Genomic DNA, 18826 nt, shown 5'->3' with positions numbered 1-18826 from the left:
AGTAGACACAAACTAAAAAATAAGAGAAAATAAAATTTGAGAAAGCACAATTAAAAACTGAAACATTCAGACCCCCAGAAAACTCTATCACATGCCACATTTGCCTAAACTACTCTAAAGCATAACATTAGATGGTATAGCAGAGGCATAGAAATCTTCTTGTGTTATTAATTATAAATCCCTCAGCTAATTTAGGGAAAATAAACCATTAAAGAAAGAAGAGTTTGGAAATGCTGGACAAATATTTACAGATACCCTGGTGTTTCCGGCAGGCTTATTTTCTTTTATTCTATCCATCCTACTTGACATTCCCCAAGAAGGTACCACAACCTTGTGCAAAAACTCTAGAATGCTAAATAGGATTACTCCTGAGGAACTACTGCAGCCTGGAACCAGTAACACTGAAGCCATTGCTACTAAGAAAGTTAACACGGTTTTCTGAAGCGAGCGAGCGAGTGAGAACACCATTCAAAACCAATTCACTTACCCTGTACGTTTTGTGATGGTTCCTAAAGTCATAGGTTGCTTGATCTGAGCAAGAGGTACCATCACAGTGAGACTTGGAAGTGGGGAGAGGCGAGGGTTTCCCGGATTATTGTTGGTGAAATTGTTATAAGTGTCTTGACTGTTCAATTTACCTTTCGGAAGAGAGAGAGAATAGCATTATTTGTTTGTTTAAAAGATTTCTATGCTTCCTTTCCAGGTTAATCAGTGGCTCATCACCACTCCACTGGATAGGTCAGATATAACTCTCGTGTATTTAAAGGATCCACGCAGTCCACCAACAAACCCAACCAATAAATCTACAAAAGCTCACTTCAAATCAGTGAGGAGGGCAGGAAAAATATTGTCTTGAGCTGTTCCATAAGCCCAGTCATGAAAAAAGCCTGAAGGAAGAATCAAGGCTGAATATTGTGGAGACTAAGTGCCACCATCCAAAAGCCCCTTCTGAAGCTGCAAGAACTTTGAGGCCCAGCAATTATTATGGGCAATTAATTAACAGGGCAGAGCAGCATGCTTTTAAGATATGACTGACAGGCACTATGTTCAGGGCCCTATGCACTCTGGAGAGTACTAATCTCCTTGCTTACTGTACCATCCAGACTATGGAGCCATTCTCCAAACTTCTAGGACCTTCTCTGTGCATGGGAACTGTATTTCTATTTGGAAAATGAAGCTTTTTCAGCTTCAGACAAAATATTATAATGTACTGGGGGTCCCCATTTTTAGAAACAGCCGTAGAAATTCATGGTGTATGGAGCAAGCGGATGTCTTCACAATGTCGTGTCTTTGCCATAAAACCTGATGGGATTTTGCATGGGAGGAAACTGCACCTTCTGAATGCATATCCAGAATGAGTGTGTTACAACCAGGTTTATTTAGGAGGGAACTTCATAGAATCTCATGTAGATTTATCAGAAAGTTCGTGAACATAGCATTGCAGTTTTCTCCACTGCTTTGCTTTCTACAACTTGAGGTCTTTAAGTCCAGTTATGGTCCAATCCACCCTTCAGTCCAGTTATGGACTTTAAAATCAAGCTTGTAACTGAGTTATAGTTTAGCACTGTCATCTTGTATGTTAACACGGTATTTATTTTGTGAGCTGGCCAGAGTCTGTGGGCTATGGGACAGCTATATAAGTACAGTTCATCAATAAAATGAACTAACACAAAGATTGGGGTCACAGAAAGAGCGCTATAGTTTACTCTGCACCAGGCTGTACAGAATTAATTGTGCTTGAACCATTAAAATCAGTAGGACTGAAATACACCAAAACAGAAATATACTATTTCTGGCCTGTATCACTTTCATATGTTTTCACCTTGTAATTCTGTTCCTTTCTATATCTGCAGTAAATCTGCCATTTCTATCTTTAAATATATACATGTTTATTTGCTCTCCAAACATGTATCTAAGGATGGATGGTGATATGCTCAACCTGCCAAGAACTGCATCAAAACATTTGGAAAAGTTTGAAATCCAGTAAATGTTAGTCCTTCAGTGATTTCAGAATGCTGATCACGTCTGTTCGGATAGAAATCATTAATACAGACAAGCACGCTTATGGAAAACTGCTCAATTGTGGCCAGTGTTTTTCTACTAATACCTGTTCAGACTTTTTTTAGAATTCATTGGAAGATATCATCAATATGCTATGAAAATAAAAGGTGTACATTTTGGAAATATTATCCTTTTTGGAAACAAGGTGCAATAAAATAATTGTAAATTTAAAGTAATTACAAGCAAAACACAAAGTTTGAGATCATACTGTTTCTGAACTGCACATTCATTCTTTTAAAAAGAACAGGATTTAATAAAAATGTAAAAAATGCAAGAAAAACAGCACTTTTCTTTTCTGCATACAATCCAGTTCTTTAAAATAAAGAAAGGAAGGAAGGGAAAGAAAAAGGGAAGTAGTGTTTTAGAAATTACTTCCAAGATAGAAACACAACTCCATGAATCTAATTGAAAGGAAAACTGGGGAATTTGCAGTTACAAAATGAAAACCTCAAATTGACTCTCAAAACAAGAAAACGTTAAAGCTTTTGCCAGGGTTGAACACAAAAAATGCAAGACAGTGAGAATAACAAACCTGTCTTGATTCAAGCCGCTGTGTAACTGATACGCGAGATTTGATACTGAGAAGATTGGGAACTGATGGCTATTTCATGCTCATTGCTGTCTTCTGGCCTAAAGTATTGCTCTCCCCCTCCCCTGTTTTTTTTGGGGGGGGGGAGGAATGCAAAATTATACTAAAAGATCTCCAGTGTGTTTTTAATCTGTAATTTGGTTCCAACAACTTTGTTGCTTTGCTTTGCTTTGAGTTGGTAGATGCCTACAACTTCTGTGTGCTGTACGATAGTGCATCACAGTCCCTGCTCTTCTTCTTCCCCTTTTTTTCAATCAGACCTCCCCCCCACCAATGTCTCTGAATGTGCCCCATCATGTTTGATTGACCTCTGATTCACCCATTGCATCAGACCTCTTCATTCTACAATCCTATCCATGATTTTATTATTAACTTAATTGCATTTGCTCGCTCCTTCTTTCTTATCTTCCCTCTTTGACAGCATATTATTGTCTTCCACCATTGTTCTGTATCTTGGGACCCCTCACCATCTCACTTGCCAGCGTTTTCTCTGGTAGCTCCTTATGTTTGGAACACCTCCGCTGAGAAGTTCTTCTTCAGCTTTTAAGAAAATTAATTGTTTAATCAAAAGAACTATCCCGCTGTTAACCTTTGGGTTCTTTCTAAACAAACACAGTGACCTTCATTTTTCTGGTTCAAGAAGAGTAGACTTTATTACATTACACATTTTCTACCAACTTGTTTTTCCTCCTTTCTCTGTCTCTGTTAATTTAATCTGCAATTCTAAACATGCTACCTAGGAATACGATTCATTAACCAAACAGGGCTTATTTCTGAGTTGATATGTTCAGGACGGCATTGCCGGCTTGTAATGTATTTTTTTCCTAGGATGCATCATTTTATAATTCTTTATAAAAGACTGGCCAATCCGGGGGATGGAGCAAAAAAAATATTAAAACAAATTAAGGCTGGATGTCCAATGGACGAGACTGCTTTGTGGGATGGTCTTAGCACTTTCTGAGCCCTAAAATGATGTTTCTCCTTCATCACAGATATACTGCAAAGTACAATATAAGATTATTATATTGTATAATATAATATTAACTGCTACTGCTTATTCTCTGCATACAAGGAAAAAAGGAGAAAAGCACCAAAGCTTGCAAGTGTGCCTCAAAGCAGATGTTTCACTGGAACTGCCTGCCCCCAGGACTTGCTTTTATAGTTTGGTAAACTTTGGAATTTCATCCGTAGCTCAGCTGAGGACTTGCACATCATTATCTCCTAGAATGTTTCCAATGTGCAGATATTAATGCTGATGATGCTTATGGAATGCTGCTATTCATATATTGGTCTCCAGAGATAAAAGTCTTTCTTCTTCTACTGTATTAATAATCTGGATTAAACATTGCTATGTCTACCTCTCAAATTATATGATATGAGCATTTTAGTACTGTTGAGATAGATCTTGTATATTTCTGTTTGAGAGCCCAATATAGTTTTGCTTCTACTTCAACCTTTGGAAAAATGACTAAGTCCAACTAGATTTGAATACTTAGATAACAGCTGATTTAAAAGAGTTAAGAAGGTTCTTAATTTTCTTGAATGAAAACCAATTATCATTTTTTAAAAATCAACTGGGATTGGATTAAGAGCGCTTTGGATTGTCCACCACGGTGCCCAAAGACAGAAAAATGTCTCTGAAAACCATTTTTGGCTCGCTGTCTCTCTTCCCCATATGCCCAGGTTCATTCTCAGGAAATTAATTTGGTGGACTAAAATTGCTTGTCAATACTAAAATGAAAGAAAAAGGGACTCCACTGTATAGGAAGTTTGGAGATCTGGAAGCAAAGGAAAAGAAAACATCTTCATGGAGACCTTAAGGCAGGCAAAAGGGTAATGCTAGATGATTCTCTGTGTGTGTGTTTGTGTGTGTGTGTGTGTGTGAGAGAGAGAGAGAGAGAGAACTCACAATACTTGCTGGAAATTCCAAACATGCTCTCTAGTCCAGGCAAGTTAGGGACAGATTTAATATTGTAGTAGAGGGAGGCTCTAGTTCTTTGTTAACGACCACAAAGAACAGGATACACCTAGCATGGAGAAGACATGACAAATGTTGCACACTCCTTACAGCTGATCCTCTACCTGCTTTCTTGGAAGCAAGTCCCCTTCACAAAGTCCTAAATTAGCATGCATAAGACTGCAGTCATAACTGCTTCAGCGTCATATGGCTGGGTAATCTGAAATCCAAATGGCTTCTTTAAAGATTGCCTACTAAATGTCTTTCTCCAGCTTAACAATAAGAATAAAATATTGATAATCAACCTTACAACAATAAGGCACTGTACAATAGGTGAAAGCCAATCTGGTCTGGAAGGCTTACAAGGCAAGACAACACGCAGGCCTGCCTCACTTCCCCTCATTGTCCATCACCCTCCAGTCAACAGCGTTTCTCCCTCCAGTTAGAGGGGAAGGAAAGAACAAACTACACATTTCATGGCAAAGTGGGAAAAAAGGGGGGAAAAACATAAGAGAGGCCGAAGAAAGCTGGGGCCTCATCTGTTTACAAGAGATTGAAAAGCACTTAAAATAGACAAGCTTCCCTGAATTAAAAGGTTTAGATCATTAACTTGTTTTTCTCCGTCTGCCCAATGCTGTGAAATGGTGGCTTTTCTCTTCAGGAGCAGCAGGAGGAGGAGACCGGAAAAAAAAAAAAAAGGGAAAATCAAATCAAAAGGGAGCCATGTTTGAATTAGGTTCTTAACAACGGTTTGTGCTTTGTAGAGGTATTATACAAGTCCCAAAGCTGAAGTGTCTAAAACTCGAAGCTGAAGTGCAATTGCCCCCTTTTTTCCAGGAAGAATAACAAGGAGAAAGAAAACGGTTCCTGACAGAAAGCCGTCTGAAAAGTTATAATGGTCCTTCAGAGGGACTGAAGATAGAAAAAGGAGAGCGGGAGAGAGGAGGAGGCAAGGTTTTAATGGAGTTCTCATCTTCCTAAAGACAATCAAGATTTCCTTCCCTTCCCTTCTCCTCCCCTCCCCTCCTTTTGGGTCATTCAATACTGCATCTAACCATTACCTGGTTAGGCTGTTATTGCGGTTTTCGTTGTTGTTGTTGTTTCACATGTTTGTTTTCCTATCAAAACTCAAGGGTCTCTGCAGTGCATCCTGCCACAACATGAATAAAGTTTTGTCTCTCGGGGACTGCTAAAGGAAAAACAAAACAAGAGGTCTGAATTGGCCTTTTGGGGGACCGTCTTCCTGTCTAAGCCACAGAACGGTGGAATGCGTTTAAAACTGGAGTTACAGAAAGGTGTGTAGAATTTTTTTTTTTTTTTTGAAAGAAAGAAAGAAAGAAGAAGAGGTGATTTGTGAGTTTTAGAATAATGCCAAGACAGCGACTCTCTTCAGAAACCTCAAACGATAAACAGATTTTTAATGAGCGTCCCCTTTCTTGATTTGGATTTTTTAAAAGGGCATCATGGAATTTTCAGTGTTTTCTTTTTATAGTGGTTGCTATGACATTTTGCTAAGAGGATTTATTCCATCCTTTGTAACAAAAGATATTGCCTGCTATGTCTTGAGCTGGGGTATTAAACCAAGATAAGTTGCAAATACCTGGAACTCTTTTCTGCCAGCAGGGGTTTCTTTTGTTGTTGCTTATCAAATCAACCCCAAAATGAATTTAGTAGCCAACAGCAAGGGCGTGCAATGGAAGAGGTGGCTTTACCTGTCTTGGCAGAGGTGCATAGAATTTACTTTTCCCCCTGCAAAATACTGAATTTAAAGGCCATTGATGCACAGAATTAGATATTCTTCATAGGAGGGTTCCTCAACCTTAGCAACTTTAAGATGGGTGGACTTCAACTCCCAGAATTCCCCAGCCAGCATGGCTGTCTGGGGAATTCTGGGAGTTGAAGTTTACCCATCTTAAAGTTGCTGAGGTTGAGGAACCCTGCTTTATAGTCATGGTCTTAGTAGGTCCCTTGAACTAAACCCTTTGTCCAGAAAACACTCAAGCATCAAAATCAGAACCTTTTCAGAAATCTCAGTGTTAATGCTATAAACTTCGAAGATCTACTGTATACTGCAAGAATAATTTGTGGTTGTGCAGATCAAATGAAAATACAGCTTGTTCTCTTGTTAGCTAATGCAGATCAAACACAAATTGCAAAGAGGTTGCCCCCCCAACAGAGATAAAGCAAAGAAGGGGACTGTTTTTACATGTGAATGTGTCACATTCCCAATGTACAGGCTCCATGCACTATCACAGCAACATTCATCAACACGATGGGATGGGATCCTGTTGCCAGAATGGACACTTGCCACTGGTTTTCTACCAATACATACCATTTTACACCAGTGTTATAAAGTGCCACTCAAGATAGCGGACCATTAGTGAAATAGATAAACAGAGCAATAGAATTATAGACAGCTTATCGAGAATGTACACCGTGATATTAAAAGGACAAAAGACAACACTGTAACTATCACCTTATGAGACACTCAAATGTGGCAGAGGCAAAGAATCTCCAACTAATCCCTCATCATGGAATTGGACAACAAACATGAATTGGACATTGTGACATGTAATATTTTAAAATGCATAACTCCATACAAAGAGGGTAGGCCACGTGAAGATGCCTCTTGACTAGCATAAATAATGATTAGCAGGTTAGGACAAATAAACCTTGTTTCCAATACCCTGAAATAATTTTTGCTTGCATTTTAGTTGTTCTGCTATGGCAACATTCCACATCCCTCTTATCTAACCTCCTTTGATTGACTCCCCACCACCTTCCAATTCACAGTCATTTCCATGTGAATTGAGTAAACGTGAAAGCAACTTCCTTGTTGCCCTTGTTTTATTGACTACAGAACCTTACTCCAACTACCGATGCAGTTTCCTTTTCCTTCTGAAAATCTGATCTTATCTACTGAATTTGAACACTTTTTGATATATATTACCGTTGTGCTTTTTAAAGAGTTTTTTAAGATGATATTCCATTACTTTGCAATTTGCTTTGTTTTTGTTGGTTGTATTCATGTATTCAACCAATACATAAAGAAGAATACAAAACTAAGCAGTTAATAATTAACTTATTCCTCAACATTAGTTTGTATTATTATTTTTTAATCCTGAACAGCTTCTAAAACTCAGAGATCACCTTTAAGAAAGCAAATCAGCAACATTTAATCATAAAATATTCAGGGATAATAAAAGTACTGGAATACAATAAAACCTAACCCCTTCTGGTAGAGAGGGTCAGGATAGTATGGAAGAGGAGAGAGGAGGTCCATTAGTATGAGAATAAGAGGCTGAGAGACACTAGTCTGCAGCCAGTATAGTTAAATATTTCCCATTGCTTTCAATGGAAGGAAATGAAAATATGTTTCACTGGGCTGAAATAATTCTTATCTAACACAGGGCTTTTTAAACTATGGCAAGGGCAAAAAAATGTAGCTAATTTTCTATCACTAGAGTTTTGCTTCTTGATCTGGGTTTTTCAGGGTTTGGGTTTTTTTTAAACTAAAAGGTTCCACAAGCTGAAAATGTCCGAAAACTCCGGATCTAACCAGAATTTCTCTTCATTCTCCTTCATGAGGAAAGCTTCTTCCAAGATGCTCCTTGCTGCCTATCAGAGTTATTCTTCAAGATTTGTACTCTAGATTTCATTCTCCTACCCTCCAAATTAGTGGACACTTGGCCTGTGCCCTTGGGCGCTTGAGAACTGTTTACCAAACAGCCCTCTCTGGCATGGAAACTGCTAGTTCTTGCCTTGCTAGTCTCAGCCCTTCCAGTTTTATAAATAACTGAATTGACAACATGTGGAAAGTACCAAAAATGATTGATGTGTGGTAGTTTTTTGCTCACCCTCCAGTATTTTTTAAATTATTTTGGAGGGAGGTCTTCTGCAAAATGTGAGGTTCCCCCAAATACTCAGACTCTTTCCCCTTTTCTGTGGAGAATGCTATTTTTGTTACATAAAAATCCAACTGATTCTGCATTTTGGAAGTGGAATTACGTTAAAAAAGAAAATAAGGCCCATTTATTATGGGCAGATCAAGGAACATGAACAATTATTTGACTGATTAAATGCAAGTGTAATTATAAATGGAGTTTCAACCAATAAGATTGCGGCTCCTTAAATGGACGTCACAAATCTCTGAAGTTTTTGAATGGAATGCACTACTTCTATCTATTATGGAAGCCATTTGCCAGGAAAACAGTGTGCCCATTTGGCCCCTTCTTTTATTCCAAAGGAGAGACAGCAAGTACCTTTAAAACAAACGATGTTCCTTAGCACTTGGAACCAATACCTTTCTGTAGTTTCACTTCCTTTTCCCAGGTGTTTAGAAGTTGGATTTCAAAACAGGGGCAGGAGAGAGAGATTACTATTTTTAATATTTCTGATATGGCCAATACCTGAAATTCTCTGCATAAATTATATATTAAAAATAGTAAAACACACGCAAAAATGTAAAGAGTAAAATGTAATTAATAAACAGCATGAAACACACACACACACAATTCCAGAGCTGGAAAAATAAAATGTCTGGGAGAAAAGGAATCTTTCCTGTCGCTGACATATTTCTTACAGAATGCCAAAATGCTGTTCTCCTCCTTCCTCATTGATTCTGACTACAAAACATTCTGGAATAAATAGATTTGCTCAGATTTGCTGTGACATTTTTTTTCAGGGCTTCTTTCCAGAAAGGAAACTTGTTGTGTTTACAACTTTCAGAGGAGTAGCCGAGTTTTAGCTTCTTAAAGACAAACACGGTTATTACGGCAGAAGCTTCTGAGGACGAGAACCCTCTTCATCAAATTACAAAATTACAACTAATAATCAAGTTGGATTAAGCTACTTCTCTGGGCCTGAATTTTTATCCCAATTATACTACAGCTATTTATTCACTCAGATGTTCTAAACAGCGTTACTGCTAATTATTGCTATTTCAAATTACTCCTGTGCTCCCTTCACATGTATTTAAGCTTCGTCTGAATTATCATAGGCTCAACTTCTTGCCTTTTAATACCAAATAGACCCAATGTTTGCATTCCCCCCTCCATACGCACCTATATCAGACAACTGAGGATAACCTATTGCAGAATAAGTGAACACACACACACACAAATATTCTGGAGTAGATCTATCCCAGATAAATTTAGACTAGATGGATGGCACTGTGGACAGGGAATTTTGCAGGCAATGGTTACTGGCATAGGTATCCAGAAGAAGCCATGACATTATCACATGGATCATCACATCACCACAAAGTGAGATTTGTGTCCGTTGCCTCGACTGATGCAAACTGCATAATTTGCATTATTTGTGCAACAATGTCATGATGTGTGTGATATTACTTGCCTCTCCTGCCTCCTTCCCCCCCACTTATACACATCAGGGGTATTATTAAAATATAGATGTATACTCCTCATCACTGCTGTGAAAAATTGGAGGGAGTACAAAACAGAGACAAATTGAAAATGAGATGCAGCTTGACACTACAACTATAGTTATTTAGAAGTTATTCTTGCTGCATTAAATAAGCCTACATTTATTTTGGATTGCAGCCTTGTAGTATAATTCAGTGTGTATCTACTCAGAAGTAAAAATTAAGTCCAATATTCATATGTAAGCATTCAGAGAATATCAGCTTTAATGTTTCATACCTGCATACAAATAATGCAGGGAATCAAGAACAATAAAACATCCTGTGTTGTGTTTTGTATTGTCATAAGTGCCTACAAAATATGTATTTATTCTTTAAAAGAAAAGCATACAGAACAGAAAATGGATGAAGTAAGAAATAATAACTATTTATTTCTGGTAACTTGCTCTTTCCTATCAGAATGCTAGACTTTAATTTTTTTTGGGGGGGGGGTCTCATTTTGAAAGAGAAGAAGTTAACTGACAAAGCCTCATAACCACTTTTTTTAGCAGACAATTATTTTTAACAGAACTTTCAAAAGAAGAACAAAGTGTATATATGTTAGAGAAATACTGAGACACATTACAAAATCGTGAATCAACCCCTTTTTTCTTTTTTTACTGCAGTCGCTTTTTATTGCAACCCCACTTTATTATCAAGTATAAAAATGAGAATAATTTATAAAGAACTGTGATTTACTTCTGGAATTTAACTGTGGGCACATTTACAGCATATAAACCTTCACTGAAGGTAAAGGCTGCAGCACTAACATTTCCTTGCTCTCAAACTAAAATCCAAAATGACATTCCAGTTCAAAAAGATCTAGGCTACTTACTACATGTGCTTTTAAAAAAACAAACATGTATTTCTAACCCTAAAATGTGTGAGCAATGTCTGCTGAAATCTCAAACGTTGAGTAAGATTAAGATTCTCAGGCATTCAATGGTTAGATCAGGTTCGTATAATTAGCAAAATAGCAAAAACCAGAATGAATTATATCAAATAAAATGCAGTATATATGTCTGTTTAAAAAACAAACGCATGTTACAGAATTTAATTTTCCCTGACACCACTTATCTTAAAAATAAATATTTGAAATGTATTCTGCTTACCTATAAAATTAGGTAAAGCTACCTATATCCCTCTAAAATTGTGCTAAACATTCTGGGGTGTTTAATTCATTGTTTTAATGCAACACTAAAAATGTAGCAACTTCTGTAACAATTTGATTCTCTGGAACTGAATGCTAGTCCAAGTGTTGTACTTCCTACACCTGTAGAAACCGCAGCAATCACAGAAGCACTTGCTTTTAACTCCCTGAAATATATACAAACCCAAATGGAGACAGAACTGCACAAGTTAAAAACAGTTGATCATACCTAGGAACAATTAAGATCCAGATAAAATCCACATTCCTGAGCTTAGCCGGAGAGAAAACTTCTTTGGCGTGTCTCAAGTACTGTACAGTATAAGATTTTGCTCATTATTTATGGACTTGTCTTTTGTAGACTAGCATGCAGAAAAACAATTAAACCCTCTAATATATATCTCTGAAATCCAAGTTAACAAAAGGAAAAGGACAACGTAGTAGATACAGAGTATCACCAAACCTTATTTGGAAGGTTTGCTAGAGAGAGAGAAAGAGAGAGAGAGAGAAAGAGAAAGAGAAAAAGGGCAGATTTGAAAGAGTTTAACAATTATACTATCTGATTGCTGCCTGCAGAGATTTAGGGGGGGAGGAAATTAGAAATACATCAGTGTTTGTACTTTCTGAATGTTCCTAGCTCTGGACTGAAAAAACTAGTCTCCTATATGTCTATATTCCTCCTATAACTTTGATGCTTTTAGTTTGTATGAATGTATTTTCTGTTCTTCTTCTTCATCAAAATTACAGAAAGAATAGAGAGAAAATATAGTCTGAAATAAAATTGGTGAGAAACAAATATTTGGAGGGAATATATTTAAATAAATACATAATTTCTCTAGATTTAAAAAAAAAAGCATTCACAAATTGCAGTGGAATTGGAGCCAAAATAGGCTTATTGCTGAACATGTGTGAACAAAATTTTTTAAAAACACCAAAAAGGGAAATAGAATGATTAATTCATGACTTCTTGTACAATGATTTAATACAGAAGTTAATTTGCACAGCGACATACAGATTTTTCTTTGCTCACAAGATAATGATAGAGGGATCGCTTTTTCGCAGTCACAAAATGCCTTCCTTGCCCTTCCCAAACAACAGCAACACCTTCCATCTTTTAAAAAATATTAGATTAAAAAATATGGAAAATGCTATGAGAAAGTTGGTGTGTGTGTGTTTTTTTATTATTGTGACTATACTGGCTATTAAGGGGGAAAAAAATGAAGCAACCTGTTGAAGAATCGTTTATCTTGGGACTGAAAGGCGAAATATAAAACAATGCACGTTGTAATTAGGTTATATTTATCTAGGTTAACACATGGCTATAATATTTGCAGCTTTTATGGTTAAGATGCTGGAGAAATGGAAGGAAGGAAGGAAGGAAGGAAGGAAGGAAGGAAGGAAGGAAGGAAGGAAGGAAGGAAGGAAGGAAGGAAGGAAGGGAGGGAGGGAGGGAGGGAGGGAGGGAGGGAGACTTTCTAGCAATAAGAAGATAGAAAAAATAATGACGAAATGGAAAGCGTGAGGAAAGCACAGTAACATAATGCACGGACGCTTCTACTGCCATACTTTTGAGCATCAGCTTCTGTACTTTTTGAAGAGATCGGTCCATTGGAAAAAGGAACTCTGAAATAAAGAGAGGCTGCTGTTTGTTGTTGTTGTTATTATTATTGCTTCTGTTTTGGCCAATGTGCCATCAATATCAAATCCCTCAACTACAAACAAGACTGAGAGCATCAACTGTGTTTCCAGCAATGCTTTGGCTACTGGCTTTTTCCGATGCATTCTACAAAGTACCACTGAATAAGGTTAGGAGGAGAATAATGTTATTAGCTTTTATTTCCAGAGTCTTATACTTAAGGACTAAAGTGCAGAGGGGAACAGATGCATTATGTCCACAGGAGTGTGCACAGGCGTGCGCAGACACATACGCACACATATGCACACATACTGACACACACGCGCACACACACAGGGAAATGTTTTTTGTTGTTGGCACCATCAATATTCAATCTTAACTTCTTAATTGAATGGCCGTGGGGAGTGAGCAAAATGTGCTCCAGCAGCTCTTTTATCTTGCATTCAGGAAGAGCACCATTGTGTACCCGTGACCAGGATGAAGTGGCAGGCCACAGATTATATTTAACAGGTCAATTTTTAAAAGGGGAGGAAGAAAAAAAAACTGCACGGCATGCTATTGTATCTGGGCCTGAGAAAACACTCAATAATAAAAGGAGGGAACCTATTACACTCCCCGCTTCAGGGTCTATCAAGCAAGCAACTCCCATCTTCCAAACATGACTGCAAGCAGAAGCAACTTTCTGGAATAGGCCCAAAGTCCAGAAGGTTACATTCAAGCGTCAACTCTCTTTCTACCATTCCATGCAATCTGTCGATTCTCCATCAAAGGACAGGGCAGCAAATGTCACAGTTGAGCTTCACTTAAAGCCATATATGGATGTGTGTGCAAGTGTGGACATGCTTTGCTTCTCAGGTGCACTCTAGACACCTCTCCATTATTATACCAGTTTGTGAGCATCATGGGAACAGGGAAAACACACACATTTACGGCATCTACCGGGACTAGCACCAGATTATGACAAGTAAGGTATTTCCAAGCCCCACCCCCAATTATAAAATGCAGTCCCATCCATACACTTAAATTTTGTATGAATATTAGGGAAAGCAATGGTAAAAGGTAATTTCTAGGGAATTTTGGATGTGCACATCTTATCCAGCCTCAATTCTGGAATTGATATTAATATCAGTTAGGGTTGTACATTTATGTAAGGATTCAGGGTAATAAAACTAATTAATTATGACGATATCTGAGGTCATTCTCCACTAAATAGAGATGAAGACAGAAACTATGCAGGAGAGTGAAACAGGATTCCCAAATGCTCAAGTGAACCCCCCCTCAAGAAATGCAATCGTCCCACATATACATTCTTCTTCTTCTTCTTCTTCTTCTTCTTCTTCTTCTTCTTCTTCTTCTTCTTCTTCTTCTTCTTCTTCTTCTTCTTCTTCTTCTTCTTCTTCTTCTTCTTCTCCATCACCATCACCATCACCATCACCATCACCATCACCATCACCATCCACTCAGTGGAGAAGAAAATTGATAGGTAAGTAGTTATATTAAAGATATAACTCCCTTCTTACTTACCCATCAATATTAATTTCCTACACCTTGAAGACTAGGAAGTTTTCAGATTTTTCAGCTTCATAGTTTAAACATCCACAGGCTCAGACACACACATCCACAGCATAAATCACTGTCACTGTTAAGAGCCATCAGTAAAGTACACTTTGGCCTTAGGTAGCCGTCTGTTTTTTTGCTGACTTTTAGTTGTTGTTGTTGTTTTAAAATTAATGGAACGTTTACATTCGAGAATGTTGGACGGTTTTATTTTTCCCAAACAGTAATGCTTCTTATCGCTTTGAGCCATCGTGCAAACATGCAGGGGTGTTGGACGGTTGGTTTTTAGTTTTTCTTAAGAACAGATTCTACACTTGATCTCAGGCTTCTATGCAAGTCTGATGGTTTCATTATTCATAAAGGTCTGTAAACTCCATGTAAGTATTTACATAAGATACATTGTGTGATTGTGCAAACTGAGAACACTCATGCTTGTTAATAAATGATCCAAAGGTAGTGGTCTCAATCAAGCGTTAGCTGCATAAAGCAAATTAGCTGAATGAGGAAGTGCAGCGGAATATGTGAAATCCACAAGCAAAGGGACACTTTAACTCCATTACATCCATTGCTAGGTCAGGACTAGTGCAGGAAGTCCTACGGAACAGGGCTCGCTGGATTATTTAACCTGAAAACCCAAAGGGGATTGAAATTCTTCCCCCTGCACCAGTTTCAAAAGCGGCAGCCGCAGCAGCTGCTGCTTCCTTTTCTATTCCTCATAGAGTTTGTTCTGGAAATCCTTCATCATCCAATGTTTATGGATATTCTCTACCTCTGCTATTTTTCAAAGATGAAAAGCGGAGCAATTTGTCATCCTTAAAGATTCCCCGCTCTGCTCCTCTCCCGGCAATCACACGAAGTATGCGCTATAACCGGCCAATTCCTTCTTCGTTCCCCCATCTTCGTTAGCAACGAACAGAGACAAGCCTTCCACAGAGATACACTCTGAATGGAACTCTCTAACCTTGGTGCCAGAGTTCAGTAAACTTCCAAGCAAATCGGATGGTTCTCTTGGTTAACGATTTGTCCGACTCCTCCACTCCGACGGTACAGCTTTGCTTTTGATGAGGTTAACGGAGGACAGGAGAGGTCTTTCTCCCTACCACCTGCTGTGGACTATTTGATTTAAGGGTTGTTAAATGTATATCAGCACCTTTTCATGAACACGTTCTTAGATACCGTTGGACTTGGGGCACTCACCACCATGTGTTTATACATGGATTATACTTCCGGGGCTTATTTCGTATCATTTCAAGGTGCTGATCTTTCGTTTGCTCATGGAACAGGGTATTTCTTGCACTTAACCTAGGTTGCCAAGCATGATTCAGTTGATACTGGAAAATGGAAGCTGCCTTACGCTAAGTAAGACCACAGTACTGTGCCAACAGACCGGTCACAGGTTCTTATTTATTGTTTAGTTCTTCATTTTATAATCCGCCTCTCTGTTCAAATGATTCAAATTTTCAGGAAAGTTTATATTCCCAGCCCCTCCAGGAGAAGCTACAAGCAAGCCAGGTGTCCCAACCCTGCTTAAAGCTCCTCCTATGTTGACCAAAACTTTCACATTTCTCACTTCATGCTGTGCAAGAAAAACATTCATACATAGTTCCCAACATATGTACTCTTGTATACAACTTAGTATATCCTTTTTCCAAATAATTTTCATATTTTTCACCTTTTTGTGCTCCAACCTGACCCGCCAACTTTTCACACATATTGTGTGAGTTGCAAACTGCATCACAACAGTTGCATGTTTTGATGTAGCATTAGATTCTGATTTGCGAATAGATTCAGGAAGAGCAAATCTGGTACATTTATATTAAGATACCTACAACCCAGATGAATTTCTCCTCTATCCCAGCCCCTGTTGTCATCTTCTAAGGTCTCCTGAACCATGCCATAAACACACATTTTGTCTCTGTAACTTGGGGACTGGGGAAGCAGCGTTGTTTTAAGCACAACACCCAAAATAGCACGCAAATGATGAGTGAGAGCCAACTGATTCTGTCATTCTCCAGCCTGCTCAAAAGTGTCTTCTTTATCTGCATATTTCTACATGTAGCACCTTTGTTTTGTTCATTAGATGCCTAGTAAACCTTCAATACATTTCCATAGGCCTTGATTTTGTTACCATGAGGATGCCCCAAATTATTTACTTCTTTATTTATAGGCCACCCCAATCCATCACAATTCTGGGCAGCTTACAAAAAGAACAAGAAAAAACACAAAGGTACAAGACCTAAATAAGAAGAGTCCAAAGAAACAACGCCAACTAAAAACTGAAACACCACTCAAGGTGTCCATCACCCACTCTGAGCTGGGGACCCACCAGGTTTTGAGGATTCATTTAAATAAGGTCAGGGTAGAGGCCATATCAACCTCAGGCGGAACACGCATCGCAACATAATGATGAAATGCGCACTGCAATGCCACAGCACAAGTGATGCTGCACACAGGTATGTAAGGGCAATGTTTCCATTGCAACACAACAACATATACTTTGCCACTCACCCTCCCCTTGGGGATGCCTGCATACTGCTTTATTATTTGAATATATTGTGTCCTGTTCCAAGACAGTTATGCCATTTATCCAGAAGAATATACCTAGGTGTCTGGCAAAGGTCAGGTGGTGGTAAGTATTCCCAGCACATTGCAGCAGCTCCTGGGTGCACTGCCTCGTTACTGGCAGCACCAGTGCAAACCCCTCCATGGACAGGAGCAGACAGCACCTCCTTTAGGCTAGGGTAAGGTTTCCCCTAGGCCCTCCCAAGCCTTGGGGAGCAAACAGCCAATGGAGGGGCTGAAGCCAAGCTTGCCACCCAGTCCAGTTGCTTCTACTGGCCACCAAATCAGTAAGAGAGTAAGAGAAGCTGGCTATGGTACAGATGTACAGGGAAAGCTGCTGGTGGGGCCAAACTGCCTCTCCATTTTCCTACAGTTGGATCAACTCTGAATTGAGGCTGCCAGCTACCTTCAAGGGTGGCTGCTTACCCTCCCAGCATTGCTGTCAGCCCTTTGAGGTAGGCCAGGTCAGGAAACAGACCTACTTTATTGATCTAGGCTACAATAACAGAATCTTGAAAATATGATGGCATTCATTCTTCTCTCCCTCTTAAACCAAAGAGAGTCAAGGCAGGGCAATCTTGAGTTTCTCTCTCACAGCTTCTTGTTTTCCTGGACCAAGTGTTTTCCTAACGTCTGCTGCATATTTTCTTCAAGATCATCTCTGTGCTCCTCTGCAAATGTCTTCAAGGGCAAAAGCAGCATTTGCCAAGTTTGCAACAGACTTAGGACTCCTCCTCACATCCTTCCAGCAACAAAGCAAGATGCCACAGTAACCGATGTATATACCATGTTCTCATGATACTACCTTTCTCTTCTCCCCAGCCCAGAATCAACTTTATATGTACCAGCTTTAATGTAGTGTTTCTTCTCTTCTCCTAAGACAATTTTGAACATGGACAAGATCCAGCATGTTTCATCAACAGTGTAACTTTGGCTGCTGTAGGCACATCCCTTCCTCTCTACTTTCTACTAATCGGTACTGTTTTCCTTGGCCATTTTGGCTGGGGCTAAAGGGGAGACCAAATACCTCCTTCCCCCAGAAGTACATGGCCATGTAGGGCCTGACCAGAGTTTTCTGAAATGCTTGTCATGTCTTAAGGTAGCTCCTTATGCACACAGGTTCACACTCTTTGGAAAAAACTCTTGACCTGTTCTTTAAATGCAGGTCTAGTTGCTCTTAGGACCACATCTGTCTTAGGGTTAACAGAGGATGTCGATTTAAACCAGAGAAGAGAGCCTGGTTCTATCGCTGTTGAGCACAAGTTTTCTGCTGTGTGTCAGCTGACAAAGACTTTCATGGAGCCACATTTTTTATTGTTTTTATTATTTTGGTATGAGGGATGTCATTTTGCCTGCTCTGCATGGGCTACGTCTGGGTAGTGAAGACCATGACGGTCATTCAATGTCCCACATTGAAATCATAAGCACAGAACCACTGGCTGGCCTCATTGCTAAGAGAAAATAACATAGATCCAAACAGAAGGTGAATGAAGCCATGGCTCTTGAGAGAATGACATGACAATCACTGACTTTTCAAAGCACATTCTAAGATTAATATATATTTGTTTGCAAAGGAAAAACTTAAGCTAATTTACAAGCAAAGCATGGAAAGATAAATCCATTTGTTGTTGATATTTTGTGTACTTAGCATTTTAGGAAGGGGTGGAGAAGCCGAATTTAAATCATTGTATCATGCATGCAACTTTCTCAATCCTTATTTTTCCAGATATTTTTCTGCCTCAAGTGCACATCGGAAAAATGGATTAAGATGAGGATTAAAAGGCACGGAGGAGGGAAAAGTCAACAATTGCCTTTGCGGCTTGCACAGGGAATAGCTGTCTGTCATACTAACTTTGTGGATGAAATATTCCCAGGTTAGTCATCACTTAAATGTTCAC

The 18826-nt window shown here is 38.9% G+C and overlaps 1 protein-coding gene across 7 annotated transcripts in view; it reads right to left on the bottom strand.

Moving 5' to 3' along the window:
- Nucleotides 1–18826, bottom strand: part of BCAS3 (BCAS3 microtubule associated cell migration factor) — a 514094-nt gene that overhangs the window by 319035 nt on the left and 176233 nt on the right. For all 7 annotated transcript variants that reach the window (XM_088152585.1, XM_088152584.1, XM_088152590.1 and 4 more), the window contains exon 16: nt 488–638. In XM_088152585.1, the coding sequence (XP_088008711.1) occupies nt 488–638 (151 nt within the window). The remainder of the gene's footprint in view (nt 1–487; nt 639–18826) is intronic.

Source organism: Python bivittatus, unplaced genomic scaffold, assembly GCF_059951505.1.
Source record: "Python bivittatus isolate LINGU-HERP-01145 unplaced genomic scaffold, Pbiv_v1 ctg000690_np1212, whole genome shotgun sequence".
In the NCBI taxonomy this organism is placed as follows: Eukaryota; Metazoa; Chordata; class Lepidosauria; order Squamata; family Pythonidae; genus Python; species Python bivittatus.
This window is presented reverse-complemented; position numbering and strand designations above follow the sequence as displayed.